Source organism: Quercus robur, chromosome 9 (assembly GCF_932294415.1).
Source record: "Quercus robur chromosome 9, dhQueRobu3.1, whole genome shotgun sequence".
NCBI lineage: Eukaryota > Viridiplantae > Streptophyta > Magnoliopsida > Fagales > Fagaceae > Quercus > Quercus robur.
The window spans coordinates 14,436,212-14,459,732 of NC_065542.1; the positions used below are offsets into that span (position 1 = coordinate 14,436,212).

Sequence of the window (23,521 nt, forward strand, 5' to 3'; positions counted from 1 at the left end):
ACCTTTTTCCCTCAAAACACCCTCAAATTGGGTCTCATTCATGACACAGATTTAGTATGGTAATGGATATTCTCTCGTCTCAAGAGAGAGCCCAAAGTAGGGTATGACAAGGCTAATAGAAATTTCCCTTTATCATTGCTGGGCAATTAGAGGGAAACCTCTCTTGCCGAATGTTGGATAAGGCAAAATAAACATAATTGATTTTCTATTTGAGTTTAACAAGAACTATCAAGTGAATCTACAACTTTCAATTGGCATTGCAAGCAGCGACGTGTTGGATTGGATCATAAAATGTCTCAAACTTCTGTTTGGTGAGCTTTTTCATTTGGGTTCGGTATGTTTCCTTCCCATAGCTCCATTAGCTCCTTTCTTAGCCAAGAGATCACAACAATAGGTCCTAGAGTAGTAGAAGGTACCTACATTCACCAAAAATATGGAAGAGGTTAAGAGGTAAAAAGGAGCAATAGTGGTTCCTTTACATAAAACTAGAGTACTATCGAGAACAAGGCAAATCCACTAGTATTGTGTTGCAACCATGCTACTCAAGATGTGTTGTGGTGTGTTTTGTTTTTGGTTTTTGTTTTTCTGGAAGGGGGGAGGATTTTGTTTTTCAAAGTTTAAAACCAAAATATCAGTATTTAGTGTCATAAATCAAGAAGATATCTTATGAATTGGATATATACATCCTCCCTCTCATATCATGTAATCCCACACAGCTGTGGGGCCCACACATTGTGAGATGGAAGATACATGTACAAGCTAATTATTGCATACAATCAGACATTGCAGGAGTTTAAAACCAAAATATCAGTATTTATTGTCATAAAATCGAGAAGACATCTTATGTATCAGATATATACATCCATTTACAACTTACCACCCATAGAGGCCTATGATGGACACCAAAAATCTCATTGACGCAAACATCTGAACCAACAAAGCGGACCAAAGAAGTTGCTGACTTAAGTTTGTACTTGTTAATTTTATATGGAGTCATATACACAATAGACTAATAAACTGCTAAAAAGAACAGAGCAAAAAGAATTTGCATGCATAAATATTTGCAGAAGATACCAACAAACTTGACAAAGATCATACAATTTTTTTTTGATAAGTGACAACATAAAAAAAATGAAAATTGAAAAAGAAAAATACGAGATACAGAAGTGCAAGTTGAGGTGAGTGAGTCAAAACACCAGCAGCTAAAGCAGTTACCAGTCCAATGGCATACCCAGTAAGGCATACCATATGTATTTGTGCCCCTTTGAAGAATTTATGTCTAAGAGATTTACTGAATCTCTGATCTTCCGATGATCAAAGCTGAGGACTAAAGCCAAAAGCATGGCAGGAATAGCCTGCCATAAGAACATGACCAAAACAAAATTAGCAAATATAGCAGAAAGCAAAATTAGCTCAAACAGAAAGGCAATACCACTTTGAAATTCTCAAAAAAAAAAAAAAAATGAAGCAAAATATGGGTATGAACATGTCTCTTTCTTGGCATAAGAATTATGATAGATACTAAACAATGTCATGCCCACTGTAATAGTAAAACATTTGCCTTTTGACCTTCACTTTTGTACAAGATGTTCAATACAATCATTCCATATGATAACTTCAACATGCAAGGAGAATTTAGAAAGCATAATCATAGTTGGGCGGTACACTGTCACTATTCAATGATAGCTTCACCATAGGGGTAGCAATTTGTTAGCTTATTTGGTTATTTGATCCCATCACAACCAGAACAGGCATGTTTCATACGGCTTGAAACAACTTGAGAAAAGATAGATAAACTTTTTTTGAGAAATCCAGGTATGTCAAAGATGAAAGATTTCCAAAAGACACTGGAATTGGACCTGAAATTGAATTATACTGAAAAGAAAGTTCGACTAGATTTTTCAATTGTCCAAAATTTTGAGGGAGAGTTCCGTTGAATTGATTGTATGAAAAATCCAGGTATGTCAAAGATGAAAGATTTCCAAAAGACACTGGAATTGGACCTGAAATTGAATTAGAAAAAAAAGAAAGTTGGACTAGATTTTTAAATACCCCAACTTCATCCGGCAAATGACCATGAAGTTGAGAATCACTTAAGTCTAAGATCTCTAGTCTATCTGAAAGACACCCTGATAAACTTTCTAAGATTTCAGATATCTCTTGACTCCATTTGTTGGATGACAATATGATTTCCCTTAAGTTACAGAGATTACCCAACCACTTGGGAATTGAAGAGTTGAAATTGTTTCCAAATAGATAGAGGTGACTAAGAGAAGTCATGTTTTGGAGATCAACAGGGATTGGACCTTGAAAGAAAGTCATTGTAAGATAGATCAAGAGAAACAAGATAACGAAGACCAAAGATCCATGATGGGATGAAATTTTCAAAATAGTTCTATGAAAGATCGAGGGTGAGGAGAGATGAAAAGTTAACACCGGGTGTCGGTGGAATGGAACGAAGTTGGCAATATGACAAGCGCAAGTCAAACAAGGAAGGGAGTGTGTTTGTGAGTTGTAGCCAATTAGAGGCTTTGCTAAGATTTACATAACTCATATCAAGATGTTGTAGCAAAGGAAGACCAGAAAGCCATTCAAGGTTATTCAAATATAAATCATAATAATCATAGCCTTCGAGATTGAGATAGAGCAAATTGGAGAGATTTCCAAGTTGATGAGGTATGAGTCCCACAAATCCCGCATTAGAGAGATTGAGAGATGTTAAACTCTTCATTGAACCGAGAAATGAGGGAATAGGAGAAGCATAGAAATTATTGATGCTGAGGTCAAAGTAATTCAAATGCTTCAAATCAAGCAGAGAAGGATTTAGCTTATCACCAAACTTTGACCGCTCATAGGCTTCAATTTTTGCTGCATAAGTTGCAAAATCACCTTCAGGATCAGAGGTTCTGAGACGGAGTTCATGTACATGACCAGTGAGGTTGTGGCAAACAACACCCTCCCATAGACAACAATCCCCATGGGCAGTCCAAGAAGCGAGCTGATTAGAAGGATCAATAAGATGTTGCTTGAAGTTGAGAAGAGCCTGTCACTCAGTATCGATGCAACGAAGCTGAGAGTGAGAGTGAGAGTGAGAGTGTCCGGTGCAGAAAATGAAGAAAGTAGGAAGAGGAATAATTAGATTTCATTGGTCAATTATCTCCAGTGTCTTTGTAGTCTTTCCTAGAAAAAAAACACTTCCTCATTCAAGGGCCAGGGCCATAGACTTTAATTAATGGATTGACAATATATATATATATATATATATATATTTTTTTTTTTTTTGAGAAGGACAATATTGTTTTAATTTAAAATGAATTGGGGAATTCTAAATATAAATAAAGTATTCATTATGATGAAATCATGGCAAAGTGTTTAGCTCTAGAGTGAGGAAATGTTAAGGAAATCGATAGAAGCACAAAAGATTGTCGGTAGTCGAAGTCTTTATTACTTTTGCTTTCTTTTTGCTGACATTTTCTTCATGTCAAGATTATGAACTTGAATAATTGTAAGTTTCTGTTACACATGTTAGGTTACAGGGATGATTATTTTGTTCAATCTAATTAGATTCATGTGTATCAACTATCAAGATACTCACCAAAAATGCCAATAGCTGTTTAACTCAAATAATACTTTTTTTTTAAATTTTATTTTATGTTTTTTAACGGATACATACATAAATGATTCAAAATGTCCTTTTCCTAACTATAAAATATTTTTCTTTTAAAAAAATCACACAAAAGTTACATTATTTGTATCAATTTGCTTAAGAAAAATTTCATTAAAAAAAAAAATCAGCTAAATATTCAATAAAATTTTACATAACAAATAAACATATTTACCGTATTGCTTGTGAGAATTAAAATTGAAACTTGAAAGTATGCAGACATTAAAACTCTGCTTAGTTAGAGGATAGAAAAGTAAGATAATAGAAAAGTGTGAGAATAAAAAAAATTATTTTATTTTTTCAATATATGTATTTGGTAATGAGAATGGAAAAGTAGAAAAGGAAAAATTAAATTACTATAATACCTTTATTATTAAAAATAGAATGATGAAAAAGTAGAGTAATTTTATACTTTTCTTATTAATCTTTTTTTCTTAGGTAAATTACAAAGTTGGTCCCTATTTTTTGCACCATATTTCAATTTAATCCCTAACTTTTTAATTGGGTTAATTTGGTCCTTAATGTTTTTAGTGTTGTCTCAATTTAGTCCCTATCGTTATTCCTTAGATGAAAAAAGTTAATGTGTTAAACATAACAATAAAAATTTATTTTTTATGCCACATCAACTACTATCTAGATTGCCATATCACCATAACTTAATAAAAAATTTGTGACTAACCTCATCCAAAATAAAATGATAATTAAAATTTTATTTAACATTTTAATATGTCACATCAGTATTTAAATGAAAAAATTCAAATAACCAAAATTTTTCATATTCTTTATACTTTCTTTTTATTTTTCTTGTACTCTCCTGATAATCAAACATATCTACGTTCAAAAAAAATCCAAAAAAGAAAAACTCCTTTGCTTTTTTTGTTTTGTTGATAATATAATGAACCAGAGAACTTAAAAGGAGCCCATGTTAGAACCATGGCAAACCTCCTATAAGAAAACGTCAGCCTTTGCTAGATCACCTAGCCAATAGCCACACATGAGGAGATTTATTAGCTTCCAATACAAATCCAATTGAAAATACATAAACCGAAAGCCTTTGCTAGATTACAAACTATATAGCTCCTGTTTGAACTCCTCAGTGGATAACTTGACCCAGCCCCTAAATAGCCTCTGTGCAAGCTTTAGAAACACTTTTTTGAGAATCACTTTCAATAATTACTCTCTCTAAGTTCTGGGCTAGATCTCTGATCAAATGGACCCAAACCCAAATCTCTCTCTTTCTCTCTCACTCTCATATCGACCTAAACCCAGATTGGTTCCCACCACCTTCTGAGAAGCTTTTAGATCTCCCATGGCGGACTCGTTGGAGACCGACACATATGGAATGCTCGATTTTACCTTGGACTATGATTGAGTTGTAACTTGTTTTAAAAGAATCTTAAGCTTCCTTGAAACTTGCTGGGTTTTGGGGTTTCAATTACCGTATGTGGTACACTGGTACTCCAAAATGGGTTGTAGTTGGCTTGAGGAGACTGAGTTGGCTATATAGATTTGATTGGGTTTCGACCACCTAAATTGGTGTTTTCATTTCAAATCAATCTAAGATCTTTGTTTTTTTTTTTTAGAGTTGTGGGTTTGATTATGAATGTGAATGTTTGAATATGTTTTCATTTACGTATGTGAAGGCTACATTTACATCAACTCAAACCAAATTTGAAAGGGTTGATTTTTGTAGGATTTGATTTCAAACTGTGTTTGGATGCCAAGAGATTGAAAGGAAAAAAATGCAAATTAAGAATTATTTTTAATTATTTTTTTCTTTTTCTTTAAAAATTGAGGAAGAAAGATTAATATTTAATTTAATTATGATGCTGATATGGCAATCCAAATGGAAGTCTATACGGCAAAAAAATCATTTTTTATTTCGGCTATTAGTCATATCAGTATTTTCCATCAATCACTTTACGGTAGAGACTATTTTGACATAGTACCAAAAGGTTAGAGACCAAATTAACACAATTGAAATGTTAAGGACTAAATTAAAATATGGTGTAAAAGATAAGGACCAATTTTATAATTTACCCTTTTTAATTTTTATGCTGATTAGGAATCTTACTCACATATTTGTATAAGTGGCATTATTTCATTGGTTGGGAGGACCAACTCAGCAATCCTCCTAGTAGGCCTAATAATTCCTCCTACATTGCCCCCAAAAATATTTATTTTCCCATTTAGGGTTTATTTCCTTGAATGAAAGATTTTGTTCATATAAGTATTAAGAATTACTCAATTACAACAAACATTAATGACTCATTTTTAATATGGCAATGAAACACATCAACATGAATTAATTTTTCTAAAATTGATTTTCATAAAACGATTTCCATCAAAGTAAAATAGAGTGCCAACTGCCAAAGTCTTTAAAGTCTCCCTCAAGCTGGGCAAAACTTCTCAATTTAGACCAGAAAAATTTGTTTTCTATTACCTATGATTTTTTTTCCTCCCTTCCACATTAATGCTTACACTTAATAGCATTTTTCCGTCTAGTTTTTTCAAGTGTCATTCAAATTCAATCAAGTTAAGAAAATCTCTTGGGAGCCGATAATCTTTGACAAACAAACAATATTTGTGCGAAGAATTCAATTTTCACTTACTGCACACCTCGAATTAATACAGTATACACTAGATTTTCTTTGCTCATAATGGGATCATTTTATGGTGGGGTACTGAAAGTTTGGTTACGTGGAGTAGCTAGTATAGGACCATAGCCCATAGGTATCAACGTATTGTCGATGTTTATTTACGTCAGCTTTTTTGGTTTAAATTGATTTTATTTTGTTTAATCGATTTTTTTAATTTATAATTTAATAGTTATAACAGAAAAGAAAATTGTAGATTTGAACTCTAAATGTTACATTAAAAGTATCCGGAGGTGCCAAAGAATTGGGTTACAAAGCTCTTGAAAGGTAATCTCTTAAAACAAGAAGGGCTCAACTAAATCCAACAACAACTAATAAGTTTTTCTGAAAAATTAGGAGGATTTGGCAGCAAAATCATTAAACTAAATAATTGTATGAACAAAATTTTTATTAAATAAAACAAACTAGGAAAGGACTTCTATTTTGAGTAATTTAAGTGCCTTGAATAGTTGAATTCGATAACATATCTATATCTATATTCTATATATTACTAAAAGCTGAAGCATAGCATTTAATGTTGCTACGCTCACATTAAGCCACATCATTTCCATCCTCTTTTCTAAAATTTTAATTTAATTTTAAAATACATTTTACCAATTTTAAAATCCTAATAACCCTATCTCTACTTTAAATTCCATTTCTTTTACATTTAATTCCGCAGTAAAGCCCAAGCCCACACCCAAAGCCTTTTGAACTAATTCCCTTTGTCAAACCTAATGTTTTTTCACGGTTACAACTTCCTGTCTTCCAGTCCCACGTTTTGTTTCATTGTCTCAGGTTTAGTCCCTTCCCCTTCACCACTTTTTGATTCTCACGGTTTTAGCTTCTGTTCTACTGTTTCACTCACGGTTTCATCTTCCTGTTCTACGGTTTCAGCTTCAGTTTCGGCTTCTAACGGTAGCCTCTCTGTGACTCTGTCTTCCTTCCTTCCTTCCTCTCCTCACATCGAATTTGTATATTTGGGTTGTTTTGATTTTGGATTTCACCTTATAATTCAAAGAAAGATGAAGTTTTGCTCTCCACACATCATGCACAATCAGTTATGAATGTATTTTAGTATCATTTATTATTATGTTTGTGAGTTTTGTTTTGTTAATTTGCAAAATCTGTTTATTATTAAATAATTCTGCCTTTCTTATGTTATTTTCAGTCTATTCTATTTAGTTATTGAGTTAATTTTCCAAGAATTTTATTTTTAATTTTCCAAGAATTTTATTTCATATAATTTAATATTTTATACGTAATTTGTAAACGTAATTTATCATATTTGCCTTCTGTTTTGAAGATATTGGGAGTGTCACCCTTGATTTTAATAGTTAAATTTGAAAGCTTAATTCTGACCCTATAATTCTATTGAAATTACAAATTTGTTGAGATCTTTGTCAATTACAGCACTTGGGTAACTTCCAAGAAGAGTTGCTGGAACAAACTGATAGGTTAGGATGGTCTGATTTCCCTTCTACTAATCTTATACTTCGTATTAGATTTTGTCCATTTAGTGTATGTGTTTGAATTGATTCTGATTTGCATGTTTTAGCAAGCTTTTTTTCTTTACAGATTGATTTTATTAGCCAAATCTGAAGTTTAGAGTGAAGATTTTGTTAAACTCTGTGTTACTGCATATTAAGGAATTATTTACCTGAGTTTTTGATCTTGATATTCATATTCAAGCTAATGAGGACAATGTAATCATTAACTGCAACTGCCATATGATTTGTTGCTCTGCCTCATCTCTTCTCTGCAACATTATTTTTAAAAGGTCAGCACTCTTTTTTTACATCAAATAGTCTTTTTCCCTGAAACTTCTCACCACTGCATTTAGTTTACGAATTATCATATTAAATCTCCAATATACATACGTTTCTGTTTTAAATTGTTTAAAATCGGAATTGTCAACCGTTGTTCTTTGACCCCTTTCAAAAAATAGATGGGTTCTGCCATTGTTTTTCCTACCGTTTGGCATGAAATATAAAAAACGTATGCGTAAGGGGAGATAGGGAGACATCTTAGGCCAGCACCACCGTCAAACTTTAACCAAAAAAAAACTGGCTTCCCTCAACCGGCGGAACACTATTACAAGGTGAGTTTTTATTTATTTATTTTTCCTTTCTTTGTTTTCTGATTTTATTTTAATTTTTAAAAGAAAAAACCAAAATCTTGCGATAACTATGATTTATGTTTGGCAGTTTGGGTATTTGCTTTGTTTTGATCTAGGCATTTCGGTTATTTATGGTTTCAATAAAGGTTTTTTGGTTACAATTTGGTTTTTTCTTAGCGTTTTGTTTGTTTTGGATATTTGAAAGAATTTTGTTCCGCTTCTTCTTTGCAACACCATATACCTAAGTTTAAGCATAACATTGTTAATTATCCTCTTCGAATACTTTTCCTTCCCCAAATATGGTTTTTGTTGTCTATAATTTACTACAATTGCTTTTCCTTAGCACCTGAATTTTTCAATATCTACACTCCTAATCATTAAAACCTACCGATCCACACTTTATTTTAAAAAAAATAAAAAATAATAAAAAAAAACTTAAAATGAGATCCCATAACCGTTAATAAACTTTAAACATAGAACAAAATGAGATAAATAAAGAGAGAGGGAGATAGAAATAAGAAGGTCAGCCCCTCTGTCAAGCCAGCTTCCTACCAACGTGTACCCTCCCACCACTGGAAATAAGAAGATCATATTTAAATTTGTGCATTAAATATGATCTTTTTTCCCCCTAAATATGTTATTTGTTCTTTGTGAGATGTATATGTGTTGATTGTGATTTTTATGTTGCAAAAGCCACTGAGAGTAGGGAATAATCCTTAAAATTGCTTCTAATATTGCTACATTTGGATTATTTAAAAGTCATATAAGGCATGGCTTTAAGCATAAATTTGTGATGTTTCTTTTGCTGCTTTTACGTGTTTGAGATTTTGACATCTTATTTTTAGATTAAATGATCTATGAGATTTTTCTCCTTCGTGTATGTGTGTGTTTTAATGTGCTGTATGTGTTGTATATACTTTCAGCCTCAAAAATTTCATTCGAAGTACTGGCAATTGCAATTTGGAGAACTTAGTCTACCAAAGGATTTAGTTGTGGGGTTTTGAGTTGAATGTATTTGTAGGTAGTTCTTTGATAAGATTATATGCAGCAATGGTTGCAATAATAATGCATGATGTGTGTTTGATAAAATGCCTGCCTTGAAAAGATTATATTATGTGGAATATTTTGCTAAATGGTTTACTTATTGTAGTAATTTTCTAGAACTTTTTTTGAAATCAAATCAGCATGTGCATGAAATGCTTACTTATTGGATTAATAATAGATTGTTAGTGTTTAACTGGAAGAAAAAATAAGCTTGAAATTGATCCAATCAAACTTATCCAACATAGGCATTTCTGCAGTAGATGCAACTGTTAGTTCCTAATAATGGACTTAAGTTCAAGACTTCAAGTTTTATACAAGCTGCCTCGAGGTCCACTTAAGTTTGTTGCCTAAGATATATGGTTATTATATTTGTATAATTGGAGCACATGAGGATTGATCTGAAAGTATGTACGTAATCAGCTATATGTTCTGATTCAACAATTACAGGGTGTGGCCTGCATGATTGAATTTATGGCCTATGGGACCAAGGTTAGAGTTAGATTTTGGCCTTATTCCCAATGTTAACCATGCAATTCATTTTGTTATGAGTTTTCCTTGATAAGTTATTGATAGCATGGTCCTTAGAAATCAACTATTTTTAAATTTATGATTACCCCTTCCTACTGCTTGCAGTTCATTTGTACAGCCATGTTGTAGTTTTTGAAAGTTTTTTAGCACCATGCTTGGTAGCCAAAAAAAAAATCAATGTTATGCAGAAGGTAGAAGTGTTTGAGAATATGAAACTGCCTTCAGTACTGTTTCTTTTTTGAGAATTTTGGTTAAGAAGGTCAATGATAGGAGGGTTTAAACCTTTCTCTGCAATTAAGGCCATTGCAACATGTAGGAAAACTCCCCACTTAAAAATCTACCACTTTGTTCCGTTTCTTCTTTCTCCTCTGGGTTTGTATCAGTCTGTTTTATATTTTCCTTTTGTTTTTATGTAATTAGTAATGTACTTCATATATTATAATTGTTTTCTTAATTTTGTAATCACTATGAAATTAGAGGGTGGGGTTAAATATGATTTGTCATGATTTATTAGTGCATAATATTCTCCTTGAGTTTGGCAAAGATTAGATTTGATTTGATGCAATGATTTTCTATTTTCAGGTTTTTACCAGAATTAGATTGATTTTCAGGATTTATGATCGCTGAACCAACGCTCATGATTGGTGGCAATAATGCTCAACTTAAGTTGCTGCATAACTCATGTTGGTGCTGCTGTTGGAGGCTCAAGTAGCTGCATAATTGCTGGTGTTGTTGTTGCTTAAAGTCAAATTCTTTTTTCAGACACTATATGCTTAAATATACTACATTATTTAAGTCAAATTCCTTTTTAGAAAGAGCATGTAATTCAGTAACTTATCATTATGTTTAGCTATTTAATTCCATGAAATTTCAGGTCAATTGAGCCACAAGTGAAAGGAAAAGATTTACTCTGACTGTGGTATTGCTTTAAGTCCTTTCTCTTTCCCGTTTGCTTTCTACTAAATTATCTCTATCTTTATCTTTATCTTTTTTATAATTCTTTTGTTAGCATTGTATAGATTTTCATTATTAACATAATAAAGCATTGTGTTAGATGAAGATGACGTTGCCAGTTTTATTTTTGTGCAGTAATTGGTTATATGATTATTTACTAAATTCAACTTTTGAATGGTGAAACTAGAGAAAGAGATTATTTAATTTATTAAGAAAAAATTTTCTTTTCTATTTCTTTGAGGAAATTAATAATATTTTCTTTTCCCCGAAGGCGTGTGAGCTCTACACTTTTGGGAGCATATAAGTCACCATGGGAAAGGAAGAACTCTGCCAAGAGCTTGGAAACCACTTTTTATTGTACTTTGAGACCACGATTTAACTTTGTCCTGTCTTGTGGTGAAAAAAGAGACTACAACATACAGTGATACAATGTATACAATAAATGATCATTGTCATTCATGACAAGTGGAAGCCATGTATAATCACTAATTAGATTAGTTTTATATTTATTGGGATGTGATGTGAGTTTTCGTTATTAAAATTATTTCCTCATCTAGAAGGATTATATGGTATGGTGTAGCCAATGTTTCATATCAAAAAATTTTACTGGGAATAACATAAACTTGATGTTATGCACAGACATAAATTGATGTACCAATTCAACACTACAATGTCATTAATATAATTGTCTTAAAGGATGAATGTCAGATGTGCCATGTGACCAATAGTTGTTCTGAGTTTTGACGCCCTTAATCTTTCTTATACAAGCTTTGATATTTTGACATGGTGGTAATGCATGCTTAATATGTATAATTATTACAGTGTAATAATTTGTATAAAATGAAAATTATGGCATGTGGCTCTTACTTATATCAAACTTCATTACTTCAATAATCTCTTTCTTTTCTTTTCTTTTTTTCTATTTTTTTAAGGCACGTGCCTCATTTTGAATAAATTAGAGAAAATACAATTATGTGTATCATTTCAATAGCTTTCCCGTGCATCGCACAGGTTTGAGGCTAGTTCTAATTAATAGTCAGGCAATGGCAAATCAACGGTCACATGTGGAGAGAGAGAGATAGAGCAAAGATAGTAGAGCTTACTTTAGGAGAGTTTTTATCGTGTGAAATTTATTTGTGATTTGTTGAGTATTTAACGTTTCAAGAAAACATTTTCATGAGCTCTTTAAAGGGGAAAATGTTTTTCACAATGTTGGACTTGTTTTCCATTACAGAAACCATTTCTTTTAACTTTGTTTTCTAAGTACCAAACACTAGAAAACATTTTCTAGTGAAACAAACATAAGGAAAAGAGAAAAACCAGTTTGTTTGGAATATTGAGTGTTGTTTCTCTAATTTAGTGGGATGAAATGCTTAGGTTAACTCTTCTTAATCCTAGAATTAGGAAGACTTGCTTTGAAAGTCTGTTAAAAAAAATTAAAAATTGTCTTTGAGGTGTTCTCACACAGGTCAGAACTTTTCAGTATAGAAACCAGTACCTATTTGAGAAATTTGAAACAAGTTTCAATAATATGTTGATTGTACAACACGCACAAAAAAGAGCCATTCAACAATTGCTACGGATTCAATGTTTGGGTGGGTGGTTAAGCTGTTATTCCTCAGAAGCAACTTAGTAAGCAATAACCCTACAACCAAGCACGTACCCAATTGAAGCTATAAATGATTACCTATTTGCTGCTTACCATTGCTAGGTCAATTTCTTCCTAACCTTGAAATCTTATATTCATAATACACTTTGAACCAAATAACACAATAAGACTGTTATCAAGATCATAAGAGGAGGTAAATTATGACCATCCTCAGTAATCAAATAACGATACATTTATTTTGTGGACTTTTTTTTTTTTTTTTTTTTTTTCTGTAAACACCATCCAAAATGGGACATATATGATTAAATAATTGAGCTGTGACTTACTTCTAAATAAAATATACATTAATGTGTATACATAAGAATAGAAAAAGAAACCTTCTATATCTGCTTATTTTGATTTTCCCAAAAATTCTTCTCCCACAATTCCACTTTTTTTATTGAAATTTCCTTTCTCTGCAGAAATGCATGAAGAGATGGAGGATCATATGGATGAGGCATAGTGCATGGGCTAGTGTACGTGGGACCATTTTCCATGGATTCCATAAAACATTTCTTCTGCACTCCTTCTGCCGGACAAGCCATTGTCTCTGCACAGAGTTCAACAGCTTTTCTGGGTCTAATGGGCTTGAATGTTAAGAGCTTAGCATACTCATTTAAAAGATGAAACATGTAATCATATACATATTCCATCTTCAAGTCTTCTTGAATGAATTCACTTGCTGCCTTCCCCATTCCTTGTGCCTGAGTAATCAAATAAAAATAAGTAATCAAGAAAAGGGAAAGGGAAATATGAAAATCAAAGTCAATTCAAAACTGTGTTTGAAATTTTGATTTTGGTAATGTGTCCTTCATATGTCCCATGAATTTTGTGTACTTGAGGTATGAATAGAAAGATAGCAACAAAACAAGCATGGGTTTCGCTTTAAGGAAATTAAACATTGCAAAAAAATTGAAATGATCAGATAGTTTGACATATGAAAGCCTTTAAGCTTTTATGTAGTTGCTTATTGGCTTCTTATAAGTTATATCAGGCCTGTTTAAGTTTCAAAACTCATTGTCTGAAATCATCCTCCTATGAAAATTTTTGGCACTGACAGTACTTATTTGGTCATCTACTTGTGGACACCAATGTACATACACTAGACACCTAATCTCAACACTAAAAGAACCAACATTAAACTTTCACTTTTCAAAATTTTGATGAATAATGACAAAGTTGGATGCAATTACACCAATGACATCTTCTCAACAAGCCTAAGTATAATAAACACTAGTAGACTTTCTAGAGCAGCCATTTTGTAGCCTTGAGTTCCTTCTTAGAAACTGGTTGGACGGGATCCAACTAATAGCCTAGAATTTTGTTACAAACAACATGTCTAGTTTGTCCAGTTATTCACAATACTGTTGAGACAATGAGACTTCGTAAATTGATTGATAGGAGATTCTAAAGAAAGCTACTAGGATAGCCAGATGAACACTTGGCTCGCCTATAGGAATATCATTTGAAGTAACAGAAATAGTAACAAGGCATCATTTCAAGGTATAGTATACTACATTACTACTTTTAACGAATCAAATCCTTGTATAAGCTAAAATTTGATTTTACAATATTAATCTACAAGGATTGGATAAAGTTACAGATTGCCTTGGATTTTTTTAGGAAGAAACACCATATTCATATATGCCATTCGAGCTAATCAACTAAAAATATAAGATTAACCAGCACAAATATGATATAAAAATCATCAAAATATTGATTAACATGACAACATTGCCACATGACATTTGCACTAAATACTACGAATTTTACAGCATTTACTTACAACGAAACAACACCCTTAAGCTTATTCCCCGTGTGATCTAGGAATTGAAAGTACATAATTCTCCATTTCTTGTTCAATAGTAAAATATTAATCTACAGAGATGGAATAAAGTTACAAATTGGATTGCCTTGGATCTGCATAGGAAGAAACACCATATTCATATATGCCATTGGAGTTAATTAACTAATAATACAAGATTAACCAGCACAAATATGATATAGAAACCATCAAAATATTGATTAACATGACAACATGACCACATGACATTTGCACTAAATATTATGAATTTTACAACATTTACTTACAATGAAACAACACCCTTAAGCTTATACCCCGTGTGATCTAGGAATTGAAAGTACATAATTCTCCATTTCTTGTTCAATAGTAAAGGACCACATACACTCCAAAACCCAACCACAAAACCAAGTGCCATGCTCACATAGAACCAATCCACAACAAGTCTACTAGTATCTTGACACCCTATGTTGTCAATGTTGGGTTTTGCACCACTTGTAGTACAATTATCAGGAAGTGGTGGTCCACAAAGTTTGTTCCCAATATAATTGGACGCATTGAAGCTCTGTAGTTGAGTGCCTAATGGGATTTTCCCAGTCAAATTGTTGTTTGACAAGTTCAAATGATTTAAAAATGTCAAACTTGACATGCTTGTGGGAATTTGACCTGAAAGTTGGTTCACAGAGAAATCAATAGATTCCAATGATCCCATAGTACCTATATTCTCTGGAATACTTCCAATCAAGAGATTATATGACAAATTTAATGATTGTAATCCTTGGAGAGTGGTCACTTCTATGGGTATCTCTCCTGATAAACTGTTCATAGAAAGGTCTATACTTTTTACCAATCGGAGAATGGTACTATACTCATGAATCTGCCCTTTCATCACAAGCAATGCACTTTCAAGAGGGAATGATTCACCAGAACTAAACACTGAGGGATAAAAATCCATGTCGTAATTTGAAGTATCTTTTGTGGCCATGGCACTAAAATTTTTAACACAACTCGGTATGCTTCCAAATAGCTTATTACGTGAAAGGTCCAAGATTTGGAGTGAAGTTAAAGCACAAAGTTCTTCCGGTATGTGACCAAGAAAATTATTTGAGCGAAGGCTAAGAATCATCAAGCTTGAACATTTATGGCCTATCCATGAAGGTATGCTTCCAACAAACTCATTTTCAGCAACATCAATGGTCATCAAATAGTCACAATTTTTGAAAGATGATGGTAATTTTCCAGACAATTTGTTTCTGTGTAGGTGCAAAGACTTAAGAAGAGTCAAAGATCCAATGGATGATGGAATGTTGCCAGTGAAATTGTTGATTCCTAAATTTAGGAGCTTCAAGTTGTTCCACTTCATCCAACAATTAGGTATTTTTCCAGATAAATGATTTTTTCCAAGATTGAGAAGTTGCATTTGTTTGGGCTCATTCATCTTGTAACACAAAAAGTGAGAAATAGATCCAGAAAATGAATTGTTAGAAAGATCTAGCACAGTCACGTTAGAGGATACATAAGGTAACGAACCATTGAAATGGTTCGAACTCAGATCAATCACGGAATTAGAAGAAAAATTCATGAGACTGTTTACTATCTCTCCATAGAGAAGATTTTGGGACAGATTTAGAAAGCCAAACTGAGACGACAAGTTCCAAAATGAAGGGGGAACAACACCAGAAATCCTTGTATTGGATATGTCCAAATTCTGAAGATGTCTTTGTGAACAAAGCCATCTAGGAAAATTTGGCCCTAAATTCCATGATCGCAAGGATAAAGACACAAGTTGAAATGGAGGATTCCAATTGTAACTTACTTCTAAAGTCAGTTTGTTTCTAGATGCATTAAGTTGGATCAAACTGGTTAAATTGGAAAAATGAACTTCAGACACAACACCTTTCAACATATTAGAATCAATATATAAAGTCTCAAGTTTGGAAAGCTGTCCAAAATTTTGAGGGAGAGTTCCATTGAATTGATTATAGGAAAGATACAAGTCTGTCAAAGATTGAAGATTTCCAAAAGACACTGGAAGTGGACCCGAAATTGAATTATTCTGAAAATCAAGTTGCACTAGATTTTTCAATTGTCCAAAATTTTGAGGGAGAGTTCCATTGAATTGATTATATGAAAAGTCCAGGTCTATCAAAGATGAAAGATTTCCTAAAGACATTGGAATTGGACCTGAAATTGAATTTGACTGAAAAGAAAGTATGACTAGATTTTTTAATTGCCCCAAATTTTGAGGGAGAGTTCCGCTAAACAGATTATATGAAAAGTCCAGGTTTGTCAAAGATGAAAGATTTCCTAAAGACATTGGAATTGGACCTGAAATTGAATTCCTTGAAAAATAAAGTTTGACTAGATTTTTGAATAGCCCAAGTTCATCCGTCAAATGACCATGAAGTTGAGAATCACTTAAGTCTAAGATCTCTAGTCTATCTGAAAGACACCCTGATAAACTTTCTAAGATTTCAGATATCTCTTGACTCCATTTGTTGTATGACAATCTGATTTCCCTTAAGTTACAGAGATTACCCAATGATCTTGGCAACTTTCCTCCAAGTTCATTATATGACAAGTCAATACTAATGGCAGATGTTAGGTTTCCAATGGCACTGGAGATTGTACCCTGCAAATTACTGGAGTCAAGGATGAGAAACTCAAGACGACTAAAACTATACAACCAATTGGGAATTGTATGGTTGAAGTTGTTTGCAGATAGATCGAAGTGCCTAAGAGAAGTCATGTTTTGGAGATCAACAGGGATTGGACCTTGAAAGTTATTTTCAGATAGATCGAGGGTGAGGAGAGATGAAGAGTTTACAATGGGAGTTGGTGGAATGAAAGGCCTAAGTTGGCAATGTGACAACCGCAAGTCAAACAAGGAAGGGAGTGTGTTTGTGAGTTGAAACCAATCATAGGCTTTGCTAAGATTTACAAAACTCATATCAAGATGTTGTAGCAAAGGAAGACCAGAAAGCCATTCAAGGTTATTCACATATAAATCATCAGAATCATAGCCTTCGAGATTGAGATAGAGCAAATTGGAGAGATTTCCAAGTTGATGAGGTATGAGTCCCACAAATCTCGCATTAGAGAGATCAAGAGATGTTAAACTCTTCATTGAACCGAGAAATGAGGGAATAGGAGAAGCAGAGAAATTATTGAAGCTGAGGTCAAAGTAATTCAAATGCTTCAAATCAAGCAGAGAAGGATTTAGCTTACCACCAAACATTGACCGCTCATAGGCTTCTTCTTGAGCATCATTTTGTTCATCAGTCATCAAATCATCCCAAATAGGATAAAAGGTTCCGAGATGGAGTTGGTGGACATGAGCAGTGAGGTTGTGGCAGACAACACCAAGCCAGTGACAGCAATCCCCATCAACAGTCCAAGAGGAGAGTCGATTTAATGGATCAATAAGGTCTTGCTTGAAGGTGAGAAGGGCGTGTCGCTCGGAATCGATGCAACGAAGTTGAGAGTGAGAGTGAGAGTGAGAGTGTCCGGTGCAGAAAATGAAGAAATTAGGAAGAGGAATAATTAGAAAAGCCAGGAAAAGGAATCCTAAGGAAGTGGAACCCTCCATTATCAAATTATTATGAGAAGTAAGGGTTTTTTGTGAGTTGTGAAAACCATACTAATTGGATGGTTATTTATAGGAGCACCTCTGTTTGATTTTGTTTTGTTTTACTCTAAAAAATTCTACACTCTCTCTGCAACCGGTCTATGCTTTAAGCATTGACTGAAGTCTTGTAAGTTGTAAGTAGGACCCTCCATTTTTTCTTCAATAAAAAAAAGGTGCCAATTAAGAGGCTCTTGCTTAAAATAATGATATTCAATTTAATAGCTTTTTAAAAAAAAAAAATTACAAATTCATAATCTAAAAGACTTTGAATTTTAAAGTCTTCAAAGAGAGTTACGGAAAGTTCGTTTTTTTTTTGGTTAAAGAAAGTTCGTTTTTTCTTGCCAATGTCTTTTAGAGTCGCTCTTGTATACACTAGGCACAACTTTCCAGTTTAAAAAAATTGTTTGTTAGTACTTAGCATCAGATTATTATTATGTAAATAGCAGTAAGATTTTTACTAATAAAAATGATACTAATTGGATGATAATTTATAGGAGACTAATGAGAGTCTTGTGCTTGATCAGTTTTTAATCTGAATGCTTTTTGCTTTACACTTAAGATTCTACAACACATTATCTTCATTTTCTGGGCTTTTATATAATAACTTTAAAGGAAAATTTTTTGTTGGTGGGAGCAATGGATTTTAATTGATTTTTTTAAGAAGAATTTTAATTGATTTATACTAGAAAATACATTTTAAGTTTCTTATAAAATAATAGAGTGAAGTCTAATTAGATTTTTGAAAAAAAAAAAGATCATAACAGTTCTAATGATATTTTATTTGTATGCAAATAATCCTTACTGGAATTACAAAAATTAGGTTGGATTGAACTAATTCTGGAGCTCTAAAGGAATACTATTACCAGTTGATGTATAATTTCTTCTCAAATGTATACATCAATTGGTCCATTTTGTTTGTTTTTTGTATTCTTAGCAAGTAAAAGCTTGTCTCTTAGCATATAAAATTTGTTAAGTGAAAAACATTCAAATATTGAAATAAATTCCTGTTCCATGATAGTAGAGTATACTTCATAACATGCAATAAGCATTTTCTCCGCAACATATCAACCAAAGAGTAAGACTGATCTTTTGCGTGTTGAATGTCTCTCTCAGTTCCCAATCCCACACACCTACCGTGAAGAGAATAGAGTCAAGGCTTAGTAGATGGCCAACAAGTCAACAAGTCAATGAAGTTGTATTTGTTAAAAAAAAAAATAAAAAATGTAGTCTCCCAAGTCTTCCACCATAAAAAGTTGTGTTTATTTATTTATAGTTGAAAAAATGTTTAATACTTTTTTTTTGGGCAAAAAAAATAAAATTTTTATTAATAACAAAAAAAGCTCATACTTTAAAAGTCTTCTGCCATAAAAAACAAGTCTTTCTTTTTTAAACCTAATAATTGCATGAGTAATATTATGAACATAGAAATTTTCACAATAGTTGAATTGTTAATTATTATTATTTTTTTATCGATTTTTATCTAAGCTTACTACTAATATCACATTTTATCTATTAAATTATTAATAACAATTTGTTTCCTCGATAGTTGTAATTTTTTTTTAGTGTGTGACTCTAGACTTATTTTTAATTTTTAATTGTATTCTTCTTGAGTAACACAAGTGATTGAAGAGAATGCTTCATAAAACCAAAGTCATTAGTTTGAATTTCTTATTTTTCCTCCACTTAAACCAAAACACTTTAAAGAGTAAAACAAAGCTTTCCTTGTATATATATATATATATATAGAGGAAATGTCCTTAAAAAAATTGGACAAAGAGCTTAAGACTTTGAGCATTCTTTAATTGATGATTTATTTATTTTAAACAAATTAATGGATGGTTTAGGAGTTAGGACTCATATATATATATATATATATAAAAATAATTTATAATTATTGTTATGATTAGTCAAAATTGATATTGTATTTGTTCAGGGAAAAAAAGAAGAAGCTAGTCTCCCAATTAAGTCTTCCACTATAAAAAAGTTGTGTTTATTAATTTTTTTTTTTGGAAAAAAGTTTCTTATTTTGTTTTGTCAAAAAAGAAAAACAAAAAAAAAGTTTATTGTTTTGTCTAACACAACTAACGGGGAGTGCGCTTGATAAAATAAGAACGATGTTAGTTTGAATATCTCATTTTCCCTTCCCTGACTTTTATTTATTTATTTTATTAAAAATAAAATAAAACAGAAGGCTTGTCTTTCACTATAAAAAGAAAAAAAAATTGTCTTATCAAAAGCATTCAAAATTTCCTATCAATACCACTGTGCATCTTTGGTGCAATAGTCATTTCACAAGTATAAGTGCTTGTAGGGTGCGGGGCCAAGAGCCAGAGTTCAAGTTCCCAAAAGGGAGTTTCATACATATGTATACATAAATTAGACTATGGTTTAGATTAGAGAAAGCAGTAAGTCATTTTCTCACAACACATCAACCCATTTGCTTAGTCTTCCACTACAAAGAAAGGAGTCTTCCACTGTCAAAAAGCTTATACTTTAAAAGTCTTCCATCATTAAACCAAAAAAAAAAAAAAAAATCTATCTTTTTTAAAGATAATAATTGCATGAGTAATGTTATAAACATACAATATTTAAATTGCTAAGCTTTTTATCAATTTTTATTTGATTCCACGCACTATTAATATTACATTTTCATCTATTGAATTATTAATAACAATATATTTCTTGATAGTGGTATTTTTTTTTTGGTGGCTCTAGACTTTTTTTTTTTACCAAAAAAAATGTTATGTTGTTTGGCTCTAGACTTATTTTAATTGTATTCTTTTTGAGTAACACATGTGATCGAGGCGAATGTTTCATAAAACCAAAGTCATTAATTTGAACTTTGAATCTCTCTTTTTTCCTCCCGTTAAACCAAAACACATTAAATAGGAAACCAAAGCTTTACTTCCATTACAGAGAATTATTATAAGCTCATTATTTTATGCTAGAAGTTTTTTATTAAACGGTTATGTAGCCCTTGTCTTCTCATTAATGAGTTTTCCATGTAAGAACAACAACATCTTACTAATGGATTGTCGCAAATATCTTCTAATTGATGTTTGTTTGTACTCAAAAAATTTAATTGAATGGTTCATTAAATTTACACAACCAAGAAATAAAAAATAAAAATTGAGGCTTACAGTTGGTTGATGACCTATTTTTTATATTTCCATCTCAATGCTTTCTTGAAATGTAGCATTCTTTAATTAATGGATTTTTTTAACGAATTAAGGGATGGTTTAGGACTCCTGTATATTTAATTTATAATTATTATGACTAATCAAAATTATTCCAAATGCCATTATTTGGAACCTTACAATTGATTGATGACTTGTTTTTATATTTCCATCTCATGCTTCATGGGAAATATCCTTAAAAATAATTGAACAAAGAGTTTGAGGCTTTGAGCATTCTTTAATTGATGGCTTATTTATTTATTTGTTGAACAGATTAATTAATGTCTAGTTTGAAGTAGGGTACTGAGTTTGCAATTCCCTAATATTGATGATTGAAGAGCCATATAAGAAGCCTCATTATTATAGTATGCAAGGCTATGTTTAAAATCCATTGTAATATTTTGGTATGATCGTGTCTTAGCTTCACTTGGCTTTTCCCACCTAAAGTCAGGTGTCCTTTTTGCTTTAACAAAGACAATAATTTCATAATTAGTAGCCACTGGATTGATTAGACATCAATTCATGAAACAAAAGTTGATAGTTTGATAGTCAAGGGAGTGATTATAGTATGCAAGGCTATATTTAAAATCCAAACAATCAATAAGGGAGTCCTCCGGTTTGCATTTTATACTAAATTAATAATATAAAAGAAAGTATCGAATTTGTTGTTAGAGTCTCTCTCCTCGTTTCCCCCTAATTTGGCACTGTTAGTGCCAAATTTCTCCGGACATAACACTCATAAATTCAAATTTTAATAATATTTAGTGAAAATGCGCATAAAATTCAAAGAAAAATATCGAAAACTTTGAGTCTCTTATTCAAATACCCAAATTAGATCAAATGTCTCCTAATCATAATGGAATTGCTACGCTGCCACCAATGTAATCAAAATCAAAATACAATAATATAAAACGATAATTCTGAATTCGTGATTGTTAAATAACACTAATTCAATTTTTAATACATTTTTTTTTAAGTTACAAATTTATAGTCCAAAGACTTTGACCTCTAAAGTCTTAAAGTTCATTTTATTTTTTGTCCAGTCTTTAGTCTCCCTTATATAAAACTGGGCACAACTTTTTGACTTAGAAAAATTGTTTCCTAGTACCAATTTCTCCCTTTCACACTAACGTTGAGCTAAAGATGATGCTCGTGTCGTTGTGGCTCTAGAATCTTGACAATCAATGCTTGTGAGAAGAAATCAACATTCATTTAATGGGAATAGGGGACATCGAAATCTAATACCGTATGCACTGGATTTTCGTTACTGAGGGGGTGAAATTTCGGTGGGGTTCTGAAAGTCTAGATATTGATGAGTCTCCATCTTCGCTTTTGATTATCAAAAAAAGGATATTGAGTCTCCAAGTCAAAGGAAAAAAAAGAAGAGGTGTGAGACTGCAAGAGTCAATTTTTTTTTTTTTTTTTTAATAATAAAGGATAAATTACAAATTACACCCTTAAAGTTTAAGGATGTTTGGATTTTGCACGCTAAAATTTTAGAATTTGAATTTTACTCCTGAAGTTTAGGTGTGTTTGAATTTTACACCCTGACGTTTTAGAATTTGAATTTTACATTCAAAGTTTGGAGGAGTTTAGATTTTATACCCCCAAATTTTGAAACTTTAGGTTGTAAAATCTAAACACTCCCAAACTTTGAGGAATAAAATCTAAACACCCTTAAAATTAGAAGGTAAAATTTAAATTTTTAAATGTCAGGATGTAGAATCCAAATACCCCAAACTTCAGAGGATAAAATTCAAATCCTGAAACTTTAGGCATAAAATCTAAACACACCCAAACTTTAGGTGTATAATTTGCAATTTTTTTTTTAATAAATAATTTAATGGTTACAAGATAGGGGAGGTGATGAAAACATCCAGAGGTATCAACCAGTTGAACTACAAGACTTTTAACAATGTCAATTACTTTATGCAAAGAGTAGTATGGTTAATTTGTTATCTAAAAAAAAAAAAAAAAAGAGTAGACATCACAAGTAGTATATTGGCATCTTTGATCTTTTACGCTAGTTGTTTTGGTTAATATCGATTTATATACTGTTAATTAAATTTAATGATTTTGACTGTGGTTCTCTTAATTTTTCAGAATTTTTATAAATTGCGTATGGATTTGGTAGAGCTCTTCTTGTTTTAAGAAACCTTAGGTAATTTGTAGGGTCTGGTTGAAGTTTTCTTAATTTTGAGACTTTTAAAAGAAAAATAGCCGTTAATTTAAAAATAGGGCGTTGTTTCTCTAATTTACTGGGTTGAAAATGAAGTGCTTAGTTTAGAATGAGCAGCATGACCAGACCTCCTAGGCATCCAGC

The 23,521-nt window shown here is 32.0% G+C and overlaps 1 protein-coding gene, 1 long non-coding RNA gene and 1 pseudogene across 7 annotated transcripts; 1 reads left to right on the forward strand and 2 right to left on the reverse strand.

Annotated features, from left to right (window-relative positions):
* Window positions 1-2,290: 2,290 nt before the first annotated feature.
* On the reverse strand, window positions 2,291-4,975 carry LOC126700753 (receptor-like protein EIX1; annotated as a pseudogene).
* A 2,047-nt stretch (window positions 4,976-7,022) lies between these two features.
* LOC126698519 (uncharacterized) lies at window positions 7,023-11,489 on the forward strand. 6 transcript variants are annotated; one of them, XR_007646495.1, is made up of 4 exons: window positions 7,023-7,757; window positions 7,879-8,401; window positions 10,603-10,910; window positions 11,217-11,489. It is a non-coding gene; the product is annotated as an uncharacterized LOC126698519 (long non-coding RNA). The 6 variants fall into 6 exon arrangements; XR_007646494.1 differs by having other exon boundaries at window positions 7,025-8,401; window positions 10,574-10,717; window positions 10,866-10,910; XR_007646493.1 differs by having other exon boundaries at window positions 7,026-8,080; window positions 8,249-8,401.
* Window positions 11,490-14,548: 3,059 nt separating this feature from the next.
* Window positions 14,549-18,006, reverse strand: LOC126698506 (receptor-like protein EIX2). Its single transcript, XM_050395785.1, has one exon. The coding sequence runs from the start codon at window positions 17,981-17,983 to the stop codon at window positions 14,681-14,683; it is 3,303 nt and encodes a 1,100-aa protein (XP_050251742.1). The 5' UTR covers window positions 17,984-18,006; the 3' UTR covers window positions 14,549-14,680.
* Window positions 18,007-23,521: the final 5,515 nt, after the last annotated feature.

Coding starts and splice junctions, on each gene's coding strand:
- LOC126698506 (XM_050395785.1), bottom strand. CDS start 17,983: ATGGAGGGTTCCACTTCCTTAGGATTCCTTTTCCTGGCTTTTCTAATT.